The sequence below is a fragment of the Camelus bactrianus genome, chromosome 6 (assembly GCF_048773025.1).
Source record: "Camelus bactrianus isolate YW-2024 breed Bactrian camel chromosome 6, ASM4877302v1, whole genome shotgun sequence".
Taxonomy (NCBI): Eukaryota; Metazoa; Chordata; class Mammalia; order Artiodactyla; family Camelidae; genus Camelus; species Camelus bactrianus.
Genome location: NC_133544.1, coordinates 22,401,568 through 22,429,136, shown reverse-complemented (window position 1 = coordinate 22,429,136; position 27,569 = coordinate 22,401,568). Strand labels below are relative to the sequence as shown.

The following is a 27,569-nucleotide window of genomic DNA, read 5'->3' as shown; positions in this document are numbered from 1 at the left end:
TGCTAACACAAGCTTCGGTCCTCCAGCCCGTGCTTCCTTCTGCTGCTGCTTCTGTGGATGTGGCTGGACCCCTGTGGGGCACTGCTCTCCCTTGGGATGCTGCTGGGAGCCCATGCAGCGTTCCTGTTTCCTTCACCACGGGCCCTAAGCCTTTCCCCCATCTGCACAGAACACAGTTCCCTTATCACTTCCTCTGCAGCGCTCTTGTCTTGCTGCCTTAAGGAAGAACCTTGCACTTCTGTTTTTCTTCCTTTCCCTCTGTTTGGCTATGTGATGCTTTCTCCCAGATGGTCCACCTCTGGGACAAGCCACTGAGCATCCTGAATGAAAACCTCTCTTGGACAGTGTTCTAAATATTCAATTTATCAACCCCAGGCCTTGCTGTAGCAATACAGCTGGGTCTCTGGCAGGTTCTGGAATAAGTTAGTTGCTTCCCTTAATGGCTTTGGTTGCTCAGTGCATTTTCTATTTAGTTTCTCTAGTCATACTTCATCTCAATTTAAAACTCTTCAATGGTTTCCTAGTATGTGCCCTTGGACTGAAATCCAAACTGATGAGTCCTCCAAAGCCCTGTGTGGCCGAGCCCCTGCTTGCCTCTCCTACCTCCTCCCACATTGTTCTCTCTGCTCAGTCACACTGTGTTCCCTTCTGTTCCTCAAACATGCCAAGCTCTTTCCTACCCCTGGACCTTTGCACTTGCTATTCCCTCTACTTGGAACATGCTTTCTCATCTTCTCCATGGCTGACTTCCTCATCAACTGGGTTGCAGCTTCCTCAAAGAGGCCTTGAGTGACTACTGTATCCAAAGATGCAATCTCTGGCCTCTGTCCAGTTACTGTTTACCACACTCCCCTGCTTCCCTCCTTCACAGGGTTTATTACATTATTCAACTATCCTGTTATTTCCTTGCTTGTCTGTTGTCTTATCTCCTTCTCCCCCATCTCAGCCAAATGACACTCTGCGAGGGCAAGAACCTTGCCTGTTTTGTTCCACCATATCCCCTGCACCTAGTACCTACTGTGTGCCAGACACTGTTCTAGGCACTGTGGATCTAAATCCCTGCTCTCATGGAGCTTACATTCTAGTAAAGGAGACAGAGAAAAGCTGTCTTAAACAAATGAATGATATAATTTTAAGTATTGATTATTTCAAATAATGAGTACTATAATAAATAAAACAGTATAAGGAGATAGAGTATGTCTCAGAGAACATGGAGGGGTGGTGGTGGTTAGATAAGGGTGATCAGAGATGGCCTCTCTGGAGGGGTGACATTGGAAGAGGGAACAGGTGGCTGGGAAGTTATGGGGGGAACAGCAAGGGTACAGGCCTCAAGGCAGTAGCGAGCTTGGCAGGTTGAGGAACAGAAAGGAAGCTGGTGTGGCTGGAGTGGTGTGAGCCAGGGCGGAGAAGGGTAAGACACAGGCTGGAGACAAAGGGAAGGTTGGTAAAGAGTTTGGGTTTTCTTTTAAGTGTGATAGTGAGGTGGGAAGCCCCATAAAAAGACTGGCAGGACCCCCCAGGCAGGGCCACTACTCTCCTGCCAGCACCATCGGGTTCCCTGGCCCAGAGGCTCTATCTCACTTTTTTGCCTCTGAAACAGCTTACTTACCCCTAAAATTCTATTGGTTCCCTGAGCGCACTCCTGATTGGTTATTTCCTTCACTCCTGATTGGTCCATTTCCCTAACTTCTGATTGGTCCATTTGTAGTACTTCATTTGCATGAAGCTCACTCCTGATTAGTTATTTCTCTCATTCCTAATTGGTCCATTTCCCGCACTCCTAATTGGTTATTTCTTTCCCTCCTGATTAGTGATTTCTACAAAGCTTGCTCCTAATTAGTCAACTTCTGTTATACCTTATTTTCATATAATGTAACAAAGTGTAAACTGGCAGCCTATAAAAGCCTGTGTAAACCTACAGATGGGGTCCAGAGCTTGGAGCACTAACTCCTCTGGGCCCGCTGCTGTAATAAACCTGAGTTCTCCAACTCTCTGAGTGCTGCTTGGTCTCTCGCCCAGATCCAGGTTGCTGTCACAACCGAGCTGTAACATTGAGCTATAACACTGAGCTCTAACACATTTTTTCTGCAACATTTCGACACATCTGCACAGCAACATTCAGTTTCCAAAGCACACACATCATCTCACTTGATCTGCACAACAATCTCTGAGGTAGGTAGGACAGATGATAGTTAATATCTTTTATCAAGAAGGGAATCACCATTTTATCATTTTACCAAAAAGAAAGCGAAAGCTCTGCAAATTAGAAAACTTGCTTTAAGTCACACAGTGCAAACAAGATTCTGTGACTCTAAATCAGTGGTGTTTAACCTTGGCTATGCATGAAAATCCTCTGGGGCGCTTTATAACTTTCATTCGGGTTTCATCCCCAGAAAATGGATTTAAAAGGTTCAAGGTGTGGCCCAGGAGGATTGTTAAAGCTTTCTAGGTAATTCTACAGGGCTAGAACCACTGCTCTCCATCTACCCACCTTTCACTACATGAACTGCCTTCTCAACAGAGCCTTTCCACTAAGATGTCCATTAAAACCACCAGGGAAACTTTCTAAGAATTTTGGAGGCCCAGACTACACACTAGACCCTAAAATCAGAATTTTGGGGGAGAGGTCTCAGGCACTGGCTTATTTAAAAGTGCCTCACTTGCCTACTGCTTGGAGCTTCCCACAGTTATTATTTTACTTATCCTATCTGCTGCTGTCTCCTGTCCTGTTTCCTTTGGATTTTTATTATAAAAGTTATACACACATCCATTGTAAAAAAAATTTAAGTATTACAAAAGTGTAGAGTATAAACTGAAAGCGCTATAGCCCCCCTTTCCCATTTCCATTCCTCAGGGTTAGTTGCTAGCCTGCTACTAACAATTTCATAAAGTTAAGTTTCAATTAGAGTAACCATACATATTAAGTTTTTAATATATTTTCTCTCTCTGTGGTTTTAAATTTTCCATTTTTAACTTAAATATCTTTATGTCTTTTACTGTATTCCACATCTTTATGCTTTTTTATATGACTTTCCCTGGGCTGCTCTCCAACACCCTTCTCCCAAGGAACCCCTATTCAACTTTTGATTCTCAGCCTGTAAGTCAGATCTTAGTTTACAAAGCATTCAAAATGTCCTGGGAAAAATTAATACTCTCTTTTTTGTGTTCCTATACCACTTTGTCCATATCTCTAACACTTCTCACACCACGTGAAAATTATTCATTTTTTTAACACCTATACATTGCAAACTCAAGTTGGTGGGGGCTGCATTATGCGACTCTATACTACTATTAGCTTTTACTACAGTTGTCCCAGTTAATGGCTTGACTTTTCTCTTTATGCATTTCTATGAGAAAACTTATTAACTTTAATGTAATCCAAATTTATCAAAGTTTTCTATACCGTGCTTATGTCATTTAATAAACCCTACCCTGAGGTCGTAGGATGTTTTCCTTTATTTTCTTTTCAAAAGTTCTTTAAAAAAAATTTGATGTATAGTCGGTTACAATGTGTCAATTTCTGGTGTACAGTATGTTCCAGTCATGTACATACATACATGTTTTCATTTTCTTTTTCATTAAATGTTATTACACAATATTCTTTCAAAAATTCTTATTTCATTTTTCCCTTTAAATTCTTTTACCTACTTGGAACTAGTTTTTGTGTGGAGGGTGATTTAGGGATCCAACAGATAGCTAGTTGTTTCAGCTCATATACTGAATAATCTATCTTTCCCTATTGACTTTTAATGCCAGCTCTGTCATACATCAAGATTCCACAAATGCCTGGATCTGTTTCTAGGCTCTCTAGGCTGTTCGATTTTTCCCTGCTGCCTATCCTATGGTCTTAATTTTTACTGTTTTATAATAAATGTTGCTATATGGAAGGGCAAGTCCTTGAAACATATTACTTTTCTTCAAGAATGTTTCGGCTATGCTTTGCTCTTTGTTTTTCCATATAAATTTTAGACTAGCTTGTGAAGGCCTAGAAAAAAATCCTGTTCGAAACTTTATTGGAATTGCATTGATTGGTAGATGAATCTTCCGCCCTGTCTCAATCCCCCGACGAAGTCGCTCAGGAGATGAAGTTCTGATGATTGTCTCCAAAGTATGTATTTTAAACAAAGTACATCTTATTCAATAAATAGAAGTCAATGCATGAATGAACGAGGGACAAAGATGGCTAAGATTGGTTAGTACTTTCTTATCATTCAGCAACTATCACTTAAATTCTTCCTTGCCTGTTCTAATACATTATTTAAAATACACAAATCCATTAACTCCATCCTCCACTGAACGTAAATCTATGAGCAATTTGGAAAGCCTCTTGAAAGTAAGTTTTCAAGAAGACTCCATGTCCCCAGACCAGTCAAAGACAGGTAAAGTGTCTGTGACCCCTCTGCCTCCCCGTTTGGAGCGGTCCAGAGGGACTGCGGTGGTTCTTTGACCCTTGTCCCCACGGCTTAGGGAACCATGAAGAACTACAAGTCCCGGCAGGCCTCGCGGCGCCTCGGCTTAACTAAGCGCAATCAGTGGGAGCGTCGAGCAAAGTACCCTGTGAAACCCCGCCACCGGGCTGCGGCCGGAAACCAGGCGCCGCGGCTCTGTTTCCCTCAGGGTGAGTAGGGGCAGCCCCTCAGAGGCCGGTGCAGAGCGGGACCAGCCAGGGCCGCAGGGCACGCGAGCGCGGAGGAGCCAGCGTGGGCGCGTCGGCCGTCCGCCTCCGCTCCGGCCGCCAGCCCGGAGTGAACTCTGGGCGGGTGACCTTGTCACCCAGGGCCCGGCGCGCGGCCACGTGACTCGGGTGACTGGCAGTGCCCCGCCCCCTCTGCAGCGACTCTCCAGCCTGGCTGACCAGTGGGCGGAAGCGTGGCGCAGTCTTGGTGTAGTTTTCCTACCTTGAGGAGGGCGGAGCAGGTAGCTCACCCAGAAGTCCTCCCTCCAGGTGGTCTGTGGGCTCTGAGGCGCAGGCGTCGCGGCGAGGTCTGGGCACGAGTAGGGGGCGCGCGGATATCCCTGTCCTCCGCCTGCACCGGCACGCGCCCCAGAGCGCACGTCATCTGTAGCACTTGCAGGACCCCGAGCTTCCAGATCGCACAATAAACGTGTGCTGATGACAGGCGGTGTGCGGAGAGCAGCCTTTAGAAGACGCCAAGTACAGCTCTCTCCTCAGGTTAAGTGGCATTTACTTTCTAGGAAGTCATTCAGTTCAGCAACTATTTATTGATTACGCACTTGTTGGGTGCTCACGAAATTATTTGCCGAGCTGAAAGTGCATTAGACTTTATCTGTCCCTTTGTACATTTTCTTGAAGCATTTTCTTATTGCAGTAGTTCTCAAACTGTATCGTGCGTCAGAATTACCTGGAGGGCTTGTTACAACACAAGATGCTGACCCCATCCTCAGAGCTTCTGATTCAGTAGGTCCGGGGTGGGGAGCAAGCATTCGCATTTCTAACATGTTTCTAGGACATGCGGCTACTGCTGCTCTGAAGATATACTTTTGAGTATTACTGTTTTGTAGGAAAAAATCCTGTGAACTTAAAGCACCAAATCTTCACTTCTGGTCATGGGCCTTTCTGCCCTGGCTTGCCAGTCTAACTTTGGTAGTGATAGTAAACATGTGCATATTACTTTTTTCACTGTTACTTCCCCCACATTATATACAGATTTTCATGTAGCCTACACTCGTGTCAGTTTTTCTGGGTTATATCATAGTCTATTTTACTGTGTCTTTATTTGTTTGGCTATATCTCAGCAGCCCTCAGGGATGTAAAATTTGACCTCTGCTGAGAGTGTTTACCTTTTTTTCCCACATATATACTTATTTTCATGTCACACAAGGGACCTGTAAGAATGGTGCTTGCTTTAGGCATCCACACCTCTTCCCCTCAACTCCCCAGCTTACTGAATAAACCATTTGGGTTTAGTTATTCATGTCTGAGGCACTCCAGCAACTCACCTCAGGGCTGTGTAAGCCCTGTCTCGTCCACCTTATGCTCTCTTGGCTGGAGCAGACACACCTGTATTCAAGTTCTGGCTGCACCGCTTACTAGCTTCCTGGCCAAATATCTTACGAATTCTAAAACTCAGCTTCCTCATCTGTAGAATGAGGCTCTACTAGTATGCACTGCAGAATGTAGTTGTGTGAGTTACATGAGATGTAGAGCACTTGGCCCTGTACCTCTCCCATTAGAAGCTCACTCGTTTTTCTCTTCTTACCTGCTACTCGCTCTTTGTGCTTGGCTTTCCACTCTTTTCCCTGAGTCTCCCTATCTCTGGATGAAGTGAATGGAGAATTTCTATTCCTCACCTGGATGAGATTTATTTCCCCTGTCTACTCTGGGACCTCGGCGTCAGTCAGGGGTCCTTCCATTTAATCAATATTGATTGAATCACCCTCTAGGATCAAACATTTAGGAAAGGGAGTGATTCCATTTGGACTGCATTCCTATCTGCAGGGCAGGGCAGACTAAACCTGCTCAGGCCAACTAGATGGTCCCTTGGCATTGGTTTGAGACATGATGATATCATCTACCTTGGCTGCTTTTTATCCACATCACTAACCAGGTTTCCCTGAAAACCTGATCACTCTCTCCAAGGATATTATTGTTCTTTTTCAGTCTTGGGAGCACACCAAAAGAAATACTGCTCATTTGCCCAACAGTCTCTCTAGGAAATGGGAGGAGGAGCTGTGGTCACTTTATGGGATTAATAGGATTAGAGCCCTGAATTTTTTCCTCTTTGGCCATTCTTACCTGTGCACCAAATAGGGCGAGGAGATTCTAGGCTCTTGTCCTGGAACGTGGCATGGGGAGGAGGCAGCAGATGGATGGCAGCTGAAAAGGCCTAGTCCTGTGACCAGGAAGTGTTTGGTTCCTATTTAGTTCTGTACAGGGGATGGAATTTCATCTGACCATCAACTTTTCATTTGTAGAACTTCTCAGACTCTCCTCTTGCCTCGTCTCATGACTTGCTGGTATGATTCTTGTGGTCCAGTGAGATGGATTCCATTCTCATCTTTGATTTGACAATAACACAGCTCTCCTAAACATCTCATAGCCTGCAATTGGTTTTGTCTAGTGAGGTGCGTTTTGGTTGGTCTTGTGACGTGCTGTTGATTTCCAGGGTGCAAAGCAGCGTCTTCCCCGTGCCTGGCACTGTCTGCGGGTGGTAGAGGGTCAGAAGTTATAGCCTCTGCCCACAGTGACTGATGTGGTTACTTGAGTATGGAGGGTAGAATGTTGGTGATCCAGGTCTGTGAGTCCCTGTCAGGGAGATCACATGTGGTGAAGAGAAAGGGCCCAAGGTCTATCCTGCCATTTACTAGCTGAGCCACCTGGAGCAAATCACTCACCCTCTCTGCTCCTTGGTTTTCCTCATTTATACCTGGGTCTGGTAGTAATATTTATCTCACCTCACTAGGTTGTGTGGAATATCTAGTGAGATAATGAGTGCAAAGGGCTATGTAAAGGTCAGTTATTGCAATATTATTTTCTAATGGTTAGTTTTAGGGTCCAGTGGCCTAAGGTCCCTTTCACACACACACACACACAAAAAGAGTGTGCTGTTATGAGAAGCAACTCAGATGAAAGTCAAAAAGACAAGTAAACAGAATAGGGCAGGTGATTCATTAGCAAAATGTTTAATAATGAAAGGTGTTTTTCATCGACAGACATATTTCACGGCTGACAGGGTCTTTTAAAATACCCGGAGGGAAGCAACTCATTTACATGTTAAAGACTCACTGACACCCTATGGAAAACTCCAGCTCCAGTCTATTTAGACACAGTTTGGCTCCTATATCATCTATTTTATGGTTTTCAATTTCCACCTCTTTTATTACTGAGGACATTTGCATGAAAACTGGGTCTTGGGAGTCATACCTGCTTCTCTGCTGCTCCCCTACACAGAGGTGGTCTCAAGGTGAGGGGTGGCCTCATTGCCTAGAGACACAGGCCTAGAGGATGGTGCAAAAGGAGGGTGGGGTTTGGGGAGGCAAGGCTGGGAGGTGGTGCTGGGGTGACTGGAGGAGGAAGGCTGTCGAATTGTCAGCCCTGAGTACGTGATTCTCACTGAGGAACTTTGTTGTTGCTGGCTCTGTACAGGTCTCATGGGATATAGTTTCTCCACTTATTGAGTCATTTGTTCAGTGAATACTTTTGGAGTACCTATTACTATGGGCTATGCCAGGGTTTGGCAAACTACAGCCTGCAGGCCACGTCTGGCCATGCCCATTACTTTCCATATTATCTATGGCTTCCTTTTACCTTGCACTGCAGTGCGGTGTTGAGTAGTTGTAAGAGACTTTATAGCCTGGAAAGCCAAAAATGTGACTTTATGGCCTTTTACAGAAAAAGTTTGCTGACCCCTGTGCTAGGCAGAGAGAACAGCCAGTGCAAAAGCACCGAGGCTGGAATGTGCCTGGCGTGTTTAAGAAAGAGCAAGGAGGCCAGTGTCATTGGGGTGGAGCGAGCAAGGGGGAAAGTGAGAAAGCCTGAGACTCTGGAGGGAACTGGGGAGTCAGATCATGAAGGGCCTCATAGGCTATGCCAAGGCCTTGGCTCTTTGAGTGAGGTGACAGCCATTGGAGAGTTGAGAACAGAAGAATGCATACGTGGACTTAAGTTTCCTTGTTAAAGGTAGACTGGGGAAAAATTCACTCTCTCACTCATTCATTCAGTCATTTTTTAAAATTAGCAGACTTATTTTATTCGCTTGTTTATTTATTAGTGAATTCTGGCCTTTGCATCTAGTGGAAGAGGCAGATATAGGACCAGATTATTAGAGGTAAAAGCAATGCGGAATAAGACCAGAGAGGAAGGAACAAGGAATTCTGATTGGTTTACAGAAGGCTTGAATAGAGGAATAATGGGGATTGAGTGTGGTGGGGGATATTTTGGAAGATGAAGCTGGAAAGGTGGGTTTGGATGGGAATAGGGTGGGCCTTGAATGTCTTGCTAAGAGAATTTGGACTTTTTGATAGGTAGTGGGGAGGTAAGTGTGATAACTCAAGTTTGCATAAAAATAACCCATTATGTTTTCTATTAAAATGCTGATTCCTGAGTCCTACCCACAGCTTTAATGATTCAGTGGGCCAAGGAGCGGACTTCAGAAATCTGCATTTTTGAAATGACACCCAGGTTGATATCCTTTGCAAGTGTTCCTCTGATCACACTTTAGAAATGCTGGCTAGGAAAAGAAAACTGCAGAGTGAAAAACAATAGGATTATAAAAAGAAATGAGTCCAGAAAAGTCAAGAAAGGAGAGAAAAAGAAACAGAACAGGTAGGAAAATAGAAAGCACAGAAGAAGATGGTAAAATTAAATCCATACATAAGTGTTTATATTAAAAGCAAACAGAAGAAAATCAAGTATATGCTATTTAGAGAAATAGTATAAAATGTAAGTTGAAAGTAAAAGAATGGAAAAAGATGTCCCTGTGGATACTTTAAAAAATATGTGGCCGTATTATGAGGTGTGAGTCAAAATAGAGTTTAAAGAAAATGAAGACACAGCTGTTTGGAGCAATTGTTTCCATATGAAGGGGAAGCAGGCACAGAGCAGGGAGGGCATGGTCACAGACTGAGTCCAGAGCAGAAGCAAACAGGGTGATGACCTAAATTTTCCTGCTGTGTCTGTGCAGGGCTTGTACCTCCAGGTGGCTTGGTGGTGGCACTTCTCCTGGGTGAGACTTCTCTACTGGCAGCCACAGCCATGGTCAAGGTTTTAGTCTGATACAGAGTTCCCAGGAACTGAAGGGGAAGCAGCCATTGGGTGCAGTGGCCCAAAGACTGTGCAGCCACCTGGCAGACTGAGCTGGTGCAAGTATGATGGGGAAAGGTATCAGGCAGCCCACTTGGTCCCACTGAGTGGGAGTGGGAGTTTGGTTAAACAGGGCAAAGCAGCAGGTGAACCTTGACCCCCTAACCATAAAGCACTCTGTGGGACTGTGCGTGGACAAACTAATAATAGTCATGGTGTTTGCTCTCACGGAACTTATAGTCTAGACAAGGGGTTGTCTATTCTAACCAAAATAAATATTTTCAAAATCAGTCAGACGTGGAGAGCTTACCTGGCTGCTTCTGACCAGCTGCGTTTTGGTTGTGGCCACTTCTGACCTGGACATACAGGGCTCATGATGCCTGTGCGTGCGTAGTGGTTTAACAATAGTTTCAGGTAACGGTGGTTAACACGCTCTGGCTTGTTTTATCTAAAACAGCATCCTTTATCTCATACTCATCATCCTTCCTCTTACCCACTTTGATTTTCTTCTCAGCACTTAATAATGCCTCTATTCTAGTATCTGTCTTTTTACTTACGATCTGCCATCCCCTCTAGAGCATAAGCGCCACGTGGGTAAGAACTTTGTTTTGTTCACTGTCTTCCCAGTACCTAGAACAGTGCCTGGTGCTGTGGAAGGAAGAATGACTTTGAGAGCTAACTTAGCTGAGTATTTTGCTAAGCATTTTATATACATGATCTCATTTTATCCCAACAACTTTTGAGGTAGGTATCATCCTGTTTTACAAATGAGGAAACTCAGGTGCAGTGAGATTAAGAAAATGACCCAAGGTCATACATTCGATTAAGTAGCAGAGCCTGGATTTGAATTTGACTCCCTGTGAAATGCTTGACTGCTCCCCTTTCTCTGTCTTCCTTCTGCAGGGTCGGGAACATGGCCAGAAGGGCTCTCAAGCTTGCTTCGTGGACGAGCATGGCTCTTGCTGCCTCTGGCTTCTATCTCTATGGCAACAAGTACTTGGACCCCAGTGACTTTGGCGCTGTCAGGGTGGGCAGAGCAGTTGCCACGGTAGGTTCTCTTCCTTTAGGGAGGGACAGAGGAACTGCAGTGTTAACTTGCAGGTGTTCTTACGTGCAGCAGATGGACATGCCAGTCACATGTCTGTGGAGTCACATGTCTGTGCCCTTACATGTGTGAAGCTCCCACTACACAGTTGCACAGGCATGGATGTGCACCCTCATGTACCCACATCCCTATACACACAACCTCTGCCATCCTGAAGTAGGATACAGTGGGATTGCATGGTGTCTCTGTTCTGAAACCTTTATCTTTACAGAAACTTCTATATTGTATTTTGGTGATAGACTCGGGGTGGGTGGTCTTCTCAGCAAATGTGCATGAAAAGAGGACTTTGCAGTTTTGAATAAATTTTACCAGAAAACTTGGTCTGCCTCCAGTGAGCTGGAGGGAGTGGTTTGTGTGCAGGGCTCATACTGAGTATCTAGGCCTCAAAGAACTTTGGGGATCCCCTCCAATCCCCAAACTAAGAGAATCTGAGTTGAATATTTGACTGTTCGAGGTTTTCTCCAGGGCGTCAGGAACATCGTTCTGGTGGGATCATATCCTTTTTAACTCTGTTACAAGCGGCTCTCCCAGACATGCCTGTATCATTGTTCCTTTGGTAGGTAGATTGCCACAGGCTTCATGCTTTTCTTTCCTCCTTTGTCTGATGCAGGATGAGCCACCCTTTCCTCCTCTTGGTGTAGACATACTCTGTTGCACAGTCTGTTTGGGCTGTTGTCTAAGCATTTCCTGAATCCTCAGTGCTGTCAAGTCTTCTCCCCAGCCTGATTCAGATGTGGTGCCTGCCTCTGTAACAGAAAAGAACAAATCTGACTCCATATTAGATCTGTTTCTTTGGTTTTAACCTTGTGCCCTGTTTTCCAGGCTTAGTCTTGCTAGCTCTACACCTTTTGTAAAATAATGTTGTCTTTAGCCTGAAATACACAGGACAGCCTATTCTCAAGGCTCTGACCTTTAAGGATATTAACACTTTTGCACTTATATAGAGATAACAAGTTGCAGAATAGAAAATAACACTTATTTTCTTAGAGGTTTTATAGGGGCACCATGACCTGACCCACTGCAGACATCTATAAGAACAAAGAATTCCTATACCAAGAAGTTTGCAACAACCAACCACACCCCCTCCCCTCTTTAGTATAAAAGGAGCCGGAATTCTGACTTGAGTAAGATGGTTCTCCAAGACATTAGCCTGCCATCTTCTCAGTCTGCTGGCTTTCCGAATAAAGTCGCTATTCCTTGCCCCATCACCTCGTCTCCCAATTTATTGGCCTGTCGTGCGGTGAGCAGAATGAGTTTGGATTTGGTAACACCACTTGGGGTAAACTGAGTTGTAAACTCAAGATAGACAGACCATGGAATATGAAACGATTCCCAAGTGTTTGCTGAGTGGTTTTTTTTGGGCCCAGCGTTGTCTTATATGCTTTAGGGGTAGAAGTGAACTGTCCCACCCAGACGCAGCTTTGAAGGAGCTTCTGGTTGAGGAGTATCCACATGAACGGGTCCAAAAACAACCTAAAGCCATGTATTGACTCAAGTGACCGCTTCTGTAGGACCTTGGACACAGGAGTGAGCACTATGGGCTGGGAATCAGGATGAGTGCCCTAGGGGAAGCAGGTTTGGATGGAACCTTAGGGATTTGAATAGTTGGAGAGGAGGGAGGAAGGTATAAATCAGTGTTTTATAAACTATCCACTAGGTTGTGCATTCTTTAAAGGCCAGGGCTCTGGTCTTTTTGGGGGTGTGTGTGTGTGTGGGGAGGGCATTTAGATTTTTTGTTTGTTTTAAAAAAGTTTTTTTTTTTTTAATTGAAGTGTGGTTGTTGTACAATATTATTTAAGTTACAGGTATACAATGTAGTGACTAACAATTTTTAAAGGTTATATCCTATTCATAGTTATTATAAAATACTGGCTATATTCCTCATGTTGTACAATATATCCTTATAGCTTATTTTATGTCTAGTAGTTTGTACCTTTTAATCCACTACCCCTATATTGCTGCCTGCTTCCCTCTCCCCATTGGTACCCACTAGTTTTGTTCTCTGTATCTGTGAGTCTGCCTCTGTTTTGTTATACTCACTAGTTTGTTGTACTTTTTGGATTTCACTTATGAGTGATATCATTCAGTTTTTGTCTGACTCATTTCATTGAGCATAATGCAGGGCTCTGGTCTCGATTAGCCTTGTGCACCACTCAGACCAGGTCTTGCTGGTGGTTGGCATTCGACAAGTATGTGTGGAATGAAATAAAGCTTTAAGGATTTAGACAAAGGAACAGACTCCTCTCAATATCAGCCTTGTTATGTAACATTCCTCAACTTTATACACTCTAATTTACTAAACCAGTTATATATTGTGGAACTGAGGTGGGAAGCCCCATGAAAAGACTGGCAGGACCCCCAGGTAGGGCTGCTACTTTCCTACCAGTGCCATCTGGTTCCCTGGCTGGGTGGTAGTATCTTGCTTTTTGCCTCTATAAAATGGCTTGCTTCTAGGAAAGCAGAACTTACCCCTAAGATTCTATTGGTTCTCTGAGCTCACTCCTGATTGGTCCATTTGTAACACCTCATTTGCATAAAGCTCACTCCTGATTGGTCCATTTCTAAAAAGCTCATTCCTGATTGGTCAACTTTGTTATACCATATTTGCATATGATGTTGCAAAGTCTAGACTGGCAGCCTATAAAAGCCTGTGTAAACTTACAGATGGGGTCCAGAGCTTGGAGTGTTAACTCTTCTGGGCTTGCCTGCATAATAAACCTGAATTCTTCAACCCTCAGAGTGCTGCTTAGTCTCTTATCAGGATCCAGGTTGTTGCCACAACTGAGCTGTAATACTGAGCTGTAACATACTTTGCTGCAACAGAACATTTAAATTATTTCCACTTTTTTTGTTTTGTGAAGAATGAACACTGGTTGTGGTACAGTTTTTGTTTGGTTGGTTTTTGATCATTTCCCAGGGAAATATTCTCAAAACTGAAATTATTTAGTCAATGAGAATGAATATGGTTGTATCTTTTTAAACATATGGTCAGCATGCTTTTGAAAAAGATTGTACCACTAGAAATGTATTAGTTTGTCTCATCATGGCTAAAATTTTTGAAAATTGGTAGTTTATTCACCTCAATTGGGAACATACAAATCACTTATGTTTTAGACTATGTATATAGGAAAACACTTAAATTTACTGATAAAAAACATGTATAAATATGTAAAAAACCCCAGCCTCATTAGCCCCTGAACTCCTAGGGGCCTCAGTGGCTCAATTCTAAAAGAGAATGTTTGGGCTCAGTAACCCTCAAGGCTCCTCTGTGCCTGAGATACCTGGCTGCCTGTAATTTTCTGATTCACTAAATATAAGGGAACCTCCTTGGAGTTTTGGCTAAGGGACCCAGAATTAAAATTTATGCTATTAGAGCAAATGTAAATATGAAATGTTGTTTATTTGTGATAGAGGGGTGAGATAAGTTTATCCATTAGCATTCATGCAACTAGTATTTACTGAGTATTTATGTACTTTACCTGTGTGTCTGGCACTGTAAAAGGTGCAGAGGTTATGCCCCTGAGCTTATAGAGCTTAATTTCTAGTGAAGTGGAGACAGTCCATATTCAAGGAAACAGTGAGCAAGGTAATTTTGGACGGTGGTTTATTGTGATAAGTAATGAGAGTTCCTGGTGGTTGGGGGTAACTGCAGATTGAGGGTTTCAGCAAAGGTGGCATTTGTGCAGAGCCTTGAATGACAGGAAGAAGCCAGCCAGACCAAGATCTGGGGATAGAGTGTCTTAAAGGTGGGACTACTTCTCTAGACATACCGCCTGCATCAGGGGCCTGCAGCTGTAGGCCTTGGGCAGAGGAGGAATATTTGATGTCTGGTGCTAAGGCTTTTTCTTCCTTGGTTCACAGACAGCTGTCATCAGTTACGACTACCTTACCTCCCTGAGGAGTGTCCCCTATGGCTCAGAGGAATACCTGCAGCTTCGATCCAAGGTAAGGGACCCGTGGGACCCATCTGAGCCAGGCCAGGCCTGGAGAAATCCTGAAGTGCCTGCAGAGCCAGCGAGCATCCCGTGTGCAGCTGGAGGTGGGCTGGGGACAGTGTGGGGATTGAGGCTGGGGGCTTGGGAAGAAGGAGGGGGGTGTTTTAGTGCCCATAGGTTGGGCTACCAGGTGTCGTCAAGCTGGATCCCCTGGTACTGAGGTTGTAAGTCTATAAGGGGCTGTTCGGAAGGCTGTTGTGGGTTTCTGAGAGCTCAGGTGTCTGGGATGACTCAGGAGGGATGAAGGCTCTGTCCCTAAGATCACCCGGCTGACTTCCAAACTGCCTTGTCAGGCAAAACCCAGCTGAAAGAGGGTAATTGCTTTCCTGTCCTCTGAAGGCAACACTAGCGCCTGTCTTAGGCCTCTGAGTGGAGCTGTCAACCCCGCACACTCCATTCTCACTTGGAACAGGGTCGTTGAGTTTGAATCTTTGTCTCCATGTCCCAGAGAGTTGAAGGATCAAGCAAGGGGGCACTTGTGTGGGATGGAAGCTGAATTTGGGGTCAAGTGTAGATACCTTTGGTTCTTCTAGAGAGAGGTTTGTGATAGGTCTGTGTGTCTTTGCACAGCCTGGAATGCCCTTTGTCCCTTAGAAAATTCCTAGTCATCCTTCAGGACTCAGCTCAAACACCTCTCCTCTGTGACACTTTCCTCAGTCATCCTAGGTGGATGGAATAACTAATTTTTAAATTTTTGTTTAAACTTTTCATTATGGAAATTTCAACCATCCACAAGGGCAGAGAGAGCAGTGTGAACCCCTGTGGAACTGTCATCCAGCTTCAGAAATTATCAACATTTTGCTAATCTTGTTTTATCTACTCTCTCCTTTATTCATTCCTTCATTTACTTCTTTATTTATTGATTTGTTTCTTTTTTTGCAGAAACATTTAAAAGTGAATCTCAGGTTTCATATTATTTCATTTGTAAATACCTCAGTATGTATCTCTAATGGATAAGGATGTTAAAAAGAATACCATTCCATGATCACACCTAACAAAGTTGACATTAGCTCCTTGATAACCTCTGACAGCTAGTCCATATTCAAATCTCCCTTGTTTTCCCTCAAATTTCTTTTTAAATGATTCAAATCTGGATCCAAACAAAGTGTGTGTATTACGTTTGGTTGATGTCTCTTAAATCCTTTCAAATCTGTAATATTTCCCCTCCCTCTTTTTTTTTTTTCCCCCTTGAGCTATTTGCTTGTTGAAGAAACCAGATCATTTATCCTGTGGAATTTCCCACGTTCAGGATTCGGCCGATTGCATCCTCAAAATGTCATTTAATGGAAAATAAATTCAATGATACATAATTCAAACTATATAATATTTGAACATACAAGATGATCCTCCTTTCCCTGTTTCTTAGGTACCCAATTTTCCTGTCTGGAGGTGATCATTATTTCCTATATATCCTTCCAGAGAAATTACCTATTTGAATTTAATCACTTTATCTTCTTTATTCCTGCCACAGGTGATAGTTGATTACATGTCTTTCTCTCTCTTTAGACTGTAGATTCCTTTAGATAAGGATTGGGCCTTTCTTTTCTCTATCTTCTCCCTCCAGCAATGATGCCGGGGACTGAGTTGAATTTAATGTCTGTTTCAATGCCAGGTTGTACCCTGCTAGCTTCTTGCCTTGGGAGAGGCCCCACAAAGAGGGTAAGGTTTGTAGTCAGAGGACCTGAGGTTATGCCTCAGCTCTGGGAGGTTCATTTGACCTTTTGGAGTGCCATTTTCCTTCTCTGTGAACTATAGTGGTTATACCACTTACTGAGGATTATATGGATAGTATCTGAGACAGTGTATTGTGAATGTAAATTTAACATAGTTATCAGAAATAGGTCAGATGTCTACTAGAAGGTATGTTCCATGAGGACAGAGATGGTCTGTGTTGTGTATCTCAATGTCTGCAGCACCTACAGCAGTACCCAGGACACAGTAGGTCCTAAATAAAGGTTTGTTGAATGAATGAATGAATGAAATGTTAATTTGTATCGGAAGATTTCAAAGTCCTTGTCTCAGAGACTTAATGCTCCCTACTTTTCCCTACCCCCTTTTTCTCCATCTAACCAGTGCTATAAACCTTGGAACCCACCAGAGCAACATTCTGCAGAGAGGTCTGGGCCAGGGCAGAGGGTAAGCCCTCTGCCTTGGGGAATCTGCAGAGCAGGCAGGGGGATGGGTGTTGTGAAGACAAGTGCCCTTCACTTGTCAGTCATCTGGAAAGCCGTGGTGCTGCAGGTTCTGGAGAAGTTGACAGCTTTGGAGATGCACTAAGGAAATGCAGCCTGGCATTGACAGGAGGGCAGCACGTGGTGGCTGGCACCAGATAACAAGGTGTAGGCTGGTTCCTGGGAGTTATGCCTAGGAAAGGGGAGCCAGCTGGTACTAAAGGGCACAAGTAAATACTGCAGGAGTGTTTTCTTCCATTGGAACACTTATCTGTTCTGTTCTGCGAGACTGATAGAGAAGTGAGTGAAGGGTAAAACATAATTATCTCACCTGTCAAGCCAGTGTCTCTAGGTCCCAGAGTATGCCAGAGCCAGGAGATGAGCTCGGCAGGCAGTGACTTCGAGAAGCACTTTCAAGGTTGGTGCTCAGCTGGCTGGGATCGCAGTGACTCAGCTCTGCATCAGGAGAGGGTGGGAGCCAGCATGAAGTAGTGTTTTCTAGGGGCACAGTGGCACTTTGCTAGGCAGTGAGGGCATGGAGTGGGACCCAGTTGCTTTGGAGAACCAGACTACTTGTGCTCAGGATGCTCATAAACAGAGGTGATGGGTGTGAACTGGCCTGTGCATAGAGCAGAAAGAAGTCACTGTTGGTACAGACATCCAGACAATAGGCTGGAGGAGGCAAGACTGAGTTGATTTTGGCTAAGGGTTTGGGGTATAGTGGACGTATATTAATTTTGCAGCTCAAGAGCTGTTCTCATTCTGGGGAGCAGCATCCAAACTTTTCTTTGGGGAGCTACCGCTATGTCATGTACACACCATGAGGATTGAGTGGGGCTCACCCCCGCCTCAGCTCCAAGGGTGGGCATGTGACTTTGGCTATGAGTGGAGTCCCTTCCTCTGTCCTAGAGATTGATCCAGAGACTTATGGGCACTTGAGCCAATGCTGTTCGGTGAACATCAGTCAGCTTCAGGACTTTTGGGGTGTCCCCCTTGGGACAATGTCTTTTCTGCTGGGTTAGCTGAGAGTATAGGATGTTGGCTTAGAGCTGCTGTCAGCCATCTTGCCAGCATGAGGGGAAAGCCCATCTGTGGATGGAGAGATGTGTCATTTGAGTCCCTAGATCTAGCTGAACCTGAAGCTAGACTCCCACTGGACTTTTCAGTTATGTATGTCAGGAAATTCTTTTTTTGCTTTAGATGATTTGAGTTCACTTTTCCATTATTTGCAACCAAATGTGTCCTGATACACTCTCGGCGAAGTATACTGGATCTTGAAGCATAATTAGGGTTTTGATAGGTCATATGGGGACCAGTAACTCAAGGGAAGAACTGAAATTCAGAAATTCCAAGGCCCACAGAGGGTGAGGAGATAGGATATTGGTGCTCGGTAGAACTTGAGCCACTTTGGACCTAGAGCCAGGGCCTCAGGCTCCTGTTCTGACACCTAGCACCTCTACATCCCTATCTGTAAAGTGGGCCTTCGTCCCAGCTGAGTTTGTAAGAACAGAGATGAGAAGCTTTATTTAATTAAATACTATGGATAATGGAATCCAGCCAGAGAGGAGATCCACAAGAACAGATTTTCCCTTGATGGCTCCTTGTCATTTTAATGAACAACTGAATGATTTTCTATTTTTTTTATTTTTACAAGTATTAATTGAAATTATTCTTTAAGAAAAAGCCTATAGAATTCCCTTCTCCCTCATTTGTTTATTTTTAATCAGTATGAACTCATGAATATTTATTTCATTCTATGGGTTAGAATCCAGAACAATCATTACTTATTTTTATTGCTCAAATTGTTCTGACTTTAGCCATTGGGAGCACCTTCAGGTTGTCTGCTGTGTCCTTTTGATGTGCTCCATCAGTTTTTGAGCACTGTCTTAACTTTCTGGTACCACAAGATGCCCCAGGCTCATCTTTTGTTTTCGTTGCCTCAGCCTTGGAATCAGCCACTTCTCCAAGGAACCCTGGTTCCTTTTATTGGAGAATGGTATTTAGAAACCAAGATGTAGATCCTCGATGTGCATATTGCTATTGGGTGCAATTGTTTCTAGGCTCTTCCAGGAGACAGAGCTAGAAAATATATTTATGTATACTTCCTCATGCGTATATAAATCTATTAAAAATAATTAATTCATACTGATATCTCCAATTTCAATCTAATAACACAGAGTTCATTATAACTTTCTCCCTTAGAATAAGGTGGGGTGGTGACTCTTATTTATAATCATTCCATTGAACTTGAGAAAGACATCTTTGGCATCACTTGGCTCGGGCCTCTAATGTAGAGCTGTGGAAGTGGAAGCCCAGAGGCAGGATGTGATTTCTTCAGGCCTCTCCCCAAAGGTTTGTGGCAGATCCTGGACTTGGTCTTGGACATCCAGATACAGATCTTGCCCAGTCTTGTGTTCTTTGCACTTTATACTTGGTTGTCTCCCTTTTTATCCACTTGCAATCTGGGGGAATGTAGCAAGTTGGATAGAAAGTGGAACCAAAGATGCCTGTGCAGCTTCTCCCCCTGGTCCACACCTCCTGGTATGAGCCCTGAGGCCGTGGTGCTGCCTGGGGTGGATCTGGGAAACAGGAGGAGAGAAAGGGGCAATAGAGCCTTCTCCCTGGGATTTCTTTACTTATTTGATCTATCAACAAAAGAGTTAATTCAATAAATATTTAGCATTTGCATTTCCCAATGGAGGAGAGGGTAGACCCTCCAAAGGAATTGGTAGATGCTAGCTCTTTGCTTTGGGGAAGGGTTTCAACTCTTAAGCTGTTGAACAACTGCAGTATCAAGGATAACCATACTCCCAGCTTAGTGAGGATATGATAAGTCAATAAGCATTTAAAAAATCTTGTTGCTCTGCAAGGGGAACTGGAGCAGCGTCTGGCTCTTTAGGAATACATGCCCAAGCCAGGGTGTGTCTTCACCATTCTTCCATCCACCCATTACTGTAACCAACATTAACTTAGCCTGCTCTGTGCCAGGTTCTGCGTGAGGTTCCAGCTCAGAGGATATAAAGGGAAATAAAACTCGACCTCTGCCCTCCAGTTGCTCACAATCTAGTTGGGGGACCAGGCATGAAATCTCCAGTTGCAGAAGATCGATTTGTTTTCATTCCAGCTCTGGCCCCTGATAGCAGCTAACTTCCAGCACAGAGGAATGGGGGCAGGAGCCCTGCATTGGAGGGGCTGCCAACCCAGCCTGTGGGGTAGGGGGACCTGCCGGGAAGGCCTCCTCTGAAGTAGCCTTTTCTAATCATGCCCCTGTTCCTTTGCATGTGCAGTGTCTGTCAACCTGGCTTGGACACTTTTCAGGGAGTTTTCATGCACTCTGTCCCTCAGATTCCCCTTTTGTTGCTTTCTTTTGTCATCATGGAATATTTGTCTGAGAGTATTCTTCGCAGAGGAGGAGGGAAATTGGATCTTTGCTGTCTTGGCGACTGGCTTTCTCAGTGTTTGTGATAATTTCTGCAGGAGCATGAGCTGCATTTAATTTGCTCTGGTTGGGTCATCTAAGGACCAGGCCTGTGGAGTAGAGAAACCAGAGTCTGCTACTGAATCCTGTACCTCCTTTTCAGTTTTCTGCAGACCTAAAACTTTCTGAGTGCTGCATTGCAAACCTGCACAACTTTATGCAGTGACCCTGACCCCAGAGCCTTTCTGATTCAGGGAGTTCATAGCAGTAGGCTGTTGGGCCTTAGCGTGGGCTGGGGAGAGACTTGGTGGGGTCTCCTCCCATCACTGGGGATCCTGAGGGAAAATGCGGCGTGCGTCAAGCATCCGCCTGGAGATTGGGCCCACTATGTTGTGGCTTCTTTATAGTTCCTCGGCAGACCACGCAAATGCCAAGTTGTGTTCTTGATTGCTCTAGACTTGTCAGTGACCTATGGACCGTGGCCAATAATGGTACCCATTTTGCCATGTCTGCATACCTCCTGTATTTTTAAAAACATGTGAAATAAATAAGACCTAAGAAAAGGTATAAGAAATAATTTAGTGGTCACCCTTACGCTCACTGCCCAATTTCAGAAATAATACCTTACTCATATAATTATAGCTTCCAGGGTAATTTTCCCCTGATTTCAGCCTCCCTCATGCATAACCAGAAGCAAACACTATCTTGAATTTATTGGTTATCATTCCCATGCACTTCTTAATACCCAACTATTTATGTATCGATATGATATTTTTCATTTTGTTGACTCTTTTTCCTTTACTTGGTTTTGTTCTAAGCAAACATATCTGTGAAATTGCAGTTTTGATAGACTAGCTTTCTCTTTTTTGGAGTCTAATGCATATGCAAATAAGACGTGTTCTGAATACCACCCAAAATTGCCTCTTGTACCACTTTTTAGCACACTATCACTGGTACTGGGTCACACTTGGAGAAACACAGGCTGCACCATCTGTAGCAGACGCTGGACCAAACTCTGGCGTGCATCCACCATTGCTTCGGTCTTTCCCCTGCTGGGTTTGGCCACTCTTTTCCAGCTCTTCTCGTCTCCTAGCTCACCCTGTTTATCTCCTGGGGCTGCTTTGGGCTTGAAGCTGCCTGATGGGATGGTATTTGCTCCTGCTGCTCAGAAGCAGTGATCCCTTTCCAAAGGCCACAGCTGAAATGAAACAAAATATGCCCCTGGGTTTCCAGTGATGGGAGGCCATTGCCTATGCTGGGCGTCTCTCCATCCTGATCAGCACGATTATCACCATTAGCCAATTCCTCATTTGCAGTGTCTGCAGCTCTCTTGCCTACATGGGCTGCCTTGACACTCAGGGCTGGCTTCCTGCTGCTGCAGAGCTGCTCTCCAACTGCCCCTGCTGCCTGGTTCTGTGGGGTGGCTGGAGGAGGGCAGAGCGCCCTGCTGCCCAGAGATAGTGCTGTGTTGATGGCTTAGCCTGCCCTTCATGACCCCATGGGGCAGGAGCTGGAGAAAGCCCAGCTTCAGCCTGTCTTTGCCCATCTCAGACCCCATCCCAGACTAACCATGGCTGGGCTTCTCATTGCTGATTGCTTTTTCCACTGAAAACCTCCCTGCAGTTTCCTTTCCTGCTCTGGACTGAGGGTGTCCACCATGACCAAGCTGTTTCTACCTCTGCTGAGAGTGGTGCAAGGAAATGGGGTGGAGCTACATGATGGTAGATTTGACGTAGTTAAGAGCTAGGACTTCCTTACTGCTAAGGTGGTTTGGTACTGTACTGGGTTACCAAGGACAGTCGTGAAATCTATATCTGGAAGGGCAGCTTTCCAGAAATATAAGAGATTCTGCCTGTCTGTTGTGGAGGTGGGATTGTGACAGCTCACAGATGGTTCCTAACCTGTCAGATGACCAGAGTTCCCTGGGAGCCTTGAAAGTATAGATTCTTAGACCCTATACTCTAGAATTTGTTTCTAATGATTGTGGGGTGAGGCCTGGAAAACCATTTTTTAAAGTAGGCTTCCTCAGGTGGGTTTCTGATGCTTAGAACAAGTGTTTACATTGACAGAAAACCATGGGCCAGGCATTGTGCTCAGAGCTCTCTCTGTATTATTTCCTTTAACTTCACAACAACCCCAAGGTAGATACTATTGTTACCATCCCTATTTTACAGATGGACAAACTGAAGCACAGACAGATTAAGTGACTTGTTCAAGAGCCCATAGCTAGTAAACTTCTATATTAGTTTTCTGTGATTGCCATGACAAATGACCACAAATGAGATGGCCTATGACAACAGAAATTTGTTCTCTGATAGTTCTTGAGGCTAGAAGTTGAAAATAAGGTGCCAACAGGGCCATGCTCCTTTTGGAGGCTCTAGGGAGGAATCCTTCCTTGCTGCTTCTGGCTTCTGGTGCCTCCAGGTGTCCCTTGTGGCTGCCTCACTCTAGTCTCTGCCTCCATCTTCTCGTCTCTTTCCTTCTGAGGACCCTTGTCATTAAATTTAGGGCCTCCCTGGGCAGTCCAGGATGATTTCATCTCAAGATTCTTAATTATATCTACAGAGACCCCTTTTTCCAATTAAGGTCACAATCACAGGTTCTGGGGGTTAGGACATGGGCATATCTTTTGGGGTGCCACCGTTCAGCCCATTGCAGGGTCTTGGATTGAATCCCAGATAGTGGGTCTCCTAAGCTTGTGCCTGTAACCACTTGGCTTCCCCACTCTCTCTCCTGGCCTGGATGAGCTTCCAGGCTTCTTCTAGGCCAGCAGTCAAGGCGCAGATTACCTTGTTGTATCAGGGAGTTTGACAAACCGGTGTTTTCCTCCACCTCTCTCCCATCCCCTCAACCCTCTGCCATTTCTCCTGAAACCCTTTGGGCTGTTCACCTCAGACTCTGAAATTCTTGCACCTTGATGTGCTCGGGAGGTGAGGCTGCAAGGGCTATGAGGCCATACTCATACTGGCTTGGATGAGATGCATTTTTCTTGCCTCAGTGGCCACGTCTCCAAAATGGGAATTGCCGTGATAGCAGGGCTAGATGGAAGGCCATCATGTAACTAGTAAAGTTGATGGAAGGCACTCTGTGGCTGTCAGGGCGGTGCAGGCACTTGTTAACAGTGCTAATAATCTAATAGCCTGCTCTTGATTTCCTGCTTCTCACTGTCTTGGCCCCAAGCAGCGATTTTCTACCAAATTAAAATCCACTCAGCTCCCTTCCTCTTCCTTATAAAAGTACCCTCAAAGCTCTCGCCTGTTACAGCAAGACTTTTTAATAGATTTTTCCTTGTAGAACCATGAGACATATGTCCAATTAGCAGAATAACTTCACTTAAATATACAAATACACTGTTGACAGATAATGGCAGACATATGTGCGGCTGATTTAAGGCAATGTGGTTCGAGAGCTTGGGCACTGCCCCCTCTCCCACCCCCAGTCTGTCTGCAGGTGTCTCCTCCCCTCCCATTTCTTGCTTTGGGGTGAGATCTTCCTGCCCCACACTCTACAGGATGAAGAGGGATGTCTCTGTGCTGTGCCTGGTCACAGCACAGAGAACCTGGGCCACACACCATTCATACAGTCAACTGTGCAGCAAGTACTTATTGAGCATCTACTTTGTGCCAGGCACTGTGTGAGGCGCTGGGTACACAATGGTCTATTCTTGAGGGGATAGAGATCTTTAAGAATTGATGGAACTCACAAGAATGTCCATTTGAGGAGGGCAGGGACTTGATCTGTCTTTCTTTCTGCTGTTCCCTCAGTGCTTAGAGCAGTGCTTGGTACACTGCAGGTTCAGTGAATACTTTGTAATGACTCAGTGAGATAAGTAAACGAGATAATGTCAGCTCTTGCTAACAAGAATGCCCTAAAAGAGATAAAACGTGGTCATGGGTTAAAGAGTGACTGATGCTGGGCTGAGGAAAAGCTCTCTGACACAGGGTTTTCAGTTGAAACTGAAAAGTGATGCAAGAGCCATCAAGGGAAGAGCTGGGAGAATATTGTTAGAGGCATTAAATAGGTGGCCCATTTAATGTACAGCCCAGAGCAAAGTGACCATGCAGGGCTCTGGCTGGGTGGGGAGTCAATCTCTGCTTCCCATGGCCCCACTGCCCCGACCCGCAGTGGATGGGAAGCTCCCAAGAGATGACAGCTTCAGGCTGTGGATGGGGCATGAGCGAGAAGTCCTGCTGAGCTGACCTTGTCGTGGTGATGCTGGTCTAGGACAGGGAGGGATCTTCATGACATGTGTATGACCTCAGTTCTTCCTATGCCTGTCCTGCAGACCCCAGCAGGAATGAAGGGCAATGGAAGAATGCAGGCCTCCCCCACCAGCGTGACCTGGTTGCCACACTGGGTAGAGAGCAGTTGTGATTGTGGGGCGGAGGTAAGGAGGCTGATGGAGCCAGGGCACTGGGGTTGGGGTGAGGAGTGGGCAGCCGAGAATCCAGTGGGAAGGTGGGACTGTGCATGAGCTGAAATCCCCATGGATGCTCCAATGTCCCATTTGGCTTCACTTGCAAAACACAAATTCAAAGATAAAGTTCAGCATTTCAAGACAGCTACTCTGTATCAGTTTCCTAATGCTGCTATAACAAACTACTATAAACATAATGGCTTAAAACAATATAAATTTACTCTTTTACAGTTCTGGAGTCAAAAGTCAGAAATGGTTCTCACTAGACTAACATAAACGTGTCAGTAGGGCTGTGTTCCTTTTGGAGGCTCTAGGGGAGAATTCATTTCCTTGTCTTTTCCAGCTTTTATTGGCCACCTGCACTCCTTGTCTCAAAGCACCCTTTCTCCACCTTCAAAGGCAGCAACGTCTGGCCCGGTTTTCACGCTGCCACCTCTCTGATTTTCTACTTATGCCCCCCTCTTCCACTTGAAAGAACCCTTGTGATTACACTGGACCCACCTGGATAATCTGAGATAGTCTTAAGGTCAGCTGATCAGCAACCTCAATTTCTTCTGCAGCCTTAATTCCCCTCTGCCATGTAAGGTAACGTTTTCACAGGTTCCAGGGATTAGGTCATGGACATCTTTGTTGGGGGCACATTATTGTGTCTTCCACATTAAACCGCAAGTGTGGAGCCCTTCTGAGTGTGGGGTGCAGTGTGACTGCACTGGTCGCATGCCCATGAAGCTGGCCCTGGGAAGAGGAGGCTGCAAGCCGTAAAGTCTTGAGATAGGAACGAGCATGGCTTGTTCAAAGACCTGAAAGGAGGCTGGCATGATGGAGTCGATGGCGGGGTGTGTGGTACAAAATGATGCAGGAGAGGCTTGGGTTTAGAATACGATGAAGGATTAGGAACAGCTGGCAGGAATATGCCTTATATCTTAATAAAATATATCTATATGAAAAATTTCAAGTGTAATTTAAAGCAGAGAGAGTAATATGGTGAACTCTATACCTGGCTCCTAGATCTAAAATATGTTGCCATAATTCTTTCAGGTATTTATTTATTTTTGCTGAAGAATTTTAAATTATAGAAATCCTGGCATGTCATCTGTAATTTCAGTGTGCATCTCTAACAACTGACATTTTTCTAAATATTCATGTCATTGTCACAGTGAACGAAATTAACAAGAATTCCTTCACTTCATCGAATTCCTGTGTGTGTTCAGTTGTTCCCCAAATACCTTGCCTGTTGATCTTCATGTCACACCTGAGCTTTGCACCCATTTCCTCTTTCTGAGGTTAGAGTGAGTCTTCCTTCCCTGTATCTTTCAGGATTTTGTTCTTTGTTCCTTCCCACTCCTGTCTCACACCCAGGCCCATGACCTGAAAAGGGATAAAGAGGAAGGGAAAGGAAGCAGGCTGGCTGGATGTTATTCTGCTTGTGGCTTAACTGGTTTTTTTTTTTTTTTGCCTGTAATTGCCATTCCAGAAATGCCCTCACTCTTCTAGCCACAGAGCAACTGTTGAGAACAAATTAATTATGATCTTCTCTGTGTGTGTGATTAAGGGGCAGATGGAGGGAGGGGTTCTCTTCAGTTTTTCTGGCAACTAGGTTCCCAAATGGATGCTTTCCAGAACAAAGAGTGCACGTCCTGGGCTCCCGTGGGCATCTGGGTTTGTCTCTGTAGTGGCAGGCTTGCTCACTGGCAGGCAGAGTCACAAGTTGTCAGCAATAATATTATTAATCCCTTAAATTTGCAGCATATTTGCTGTTTGCTGAGGGTTTGCACACTCACATCAGCTCACTTGTTGGGATTTCAGGGATGCTGGAACAACTTTCTATGCTTAATACCTCCCTAAATCATTGCTGATGCTTGTAATTCCACCCTTAGAGATTAATTCCTTTGGAACAAAACTGCTTCCTATTAAAATGCAAGTATCTTTGGCAGCTGTGTAACATGTTTTATTCGTTAAGTTTTCTTAGCCACTAGTGTCTGCCTTCCCCAAATGCCCCCTCCTGCAACTTTCTTTTTAGGATAGCCTTCTCTGAAAGAGAACCTATGTTTGGAACCTATCCCATTCCATAGAACTCTGTTCTCAGTTAGTTGCTGAAGCTGGAAAAACAGATAGAAACTCCTGCCAAGGTGTCACTGACTGATAATAATTTTCTGTGTTATCATCTCTAGGGAGTATTTATATTTTAAGTGGAACTTTCTGGAAACACAGTGCTTAGTACAAAGGAACCTGTACCCCTTCATCCTGTTATGTCAGTGGCTTTGGCCTTAGATCTCCCTTTTATTGGGCTCCCTTATAGAGACAGTTATCCAGTTCGTGTAACTCAGATTAAGTATTGGCTTGGAGTGCCATTCATTGTGGATCAGGGATAAAGTAGAGCTGACTGCACATAACATAATGTCCATTTTGCAGAAGAAAGATCAAAGTGTAACAAGATCTAGTTGGAATGGGGCTAAAATTAAAATTTTGTTTTTAGAACCCCAGTAACACAGTTTGTAGATTTAAAGTTAGAAGACACCTTAGAAACAACCTAACTCTGGGAAAGCAAATGCATTTCATTTGTCAACTCCAGTTGATACGTGGTGGTTGTCTGAGTGCAAGGTGGAGAATAAGTGAGTGTTCACCGGGGCTCTGTGAGTGGGTACTGTAGTTGATTAGTCATGTGTGATGGGTGCCATGGTAATAGAGAGGGAGGCATGT

General features: G+C 44.7%; 1 protein-coding gene across 6 annotated transcripts in view; it reads left to right on the top strand.

Annotated features, from left to right (window-relative positions):
• The first annotated feature begins 4,495 nt into the window (after positions 1-4,495).
• ADCK1 (aarF domain containing kinase 1) overlaps positions 4,496-27,569 on the top strand; it is a 101,572-nt gene continuing 78,498 nt past the window's right edge. For 4 of the 6 annotated variants that reach the window (XR_012507432.1, XM_074365187.1, XM_045511330.2 and 1 more), the window contains exons 1-3: positions 4,496-4,618; positions 10,667-10,811; positions 14,730-14,813. Coding sequence is in view for 5 of the 6 variants with exons in the window: in XM_074365187.1 (XP_074221288.1) it covers positions 10,677-10,811; positions 14,730-14,813 (219 nt within the window). In the remaining variant the exon portion in view is untranslated. The other 2 variants (XM_010947885.3, XM_010947884.3) reach the window with 2 other exon arrangements.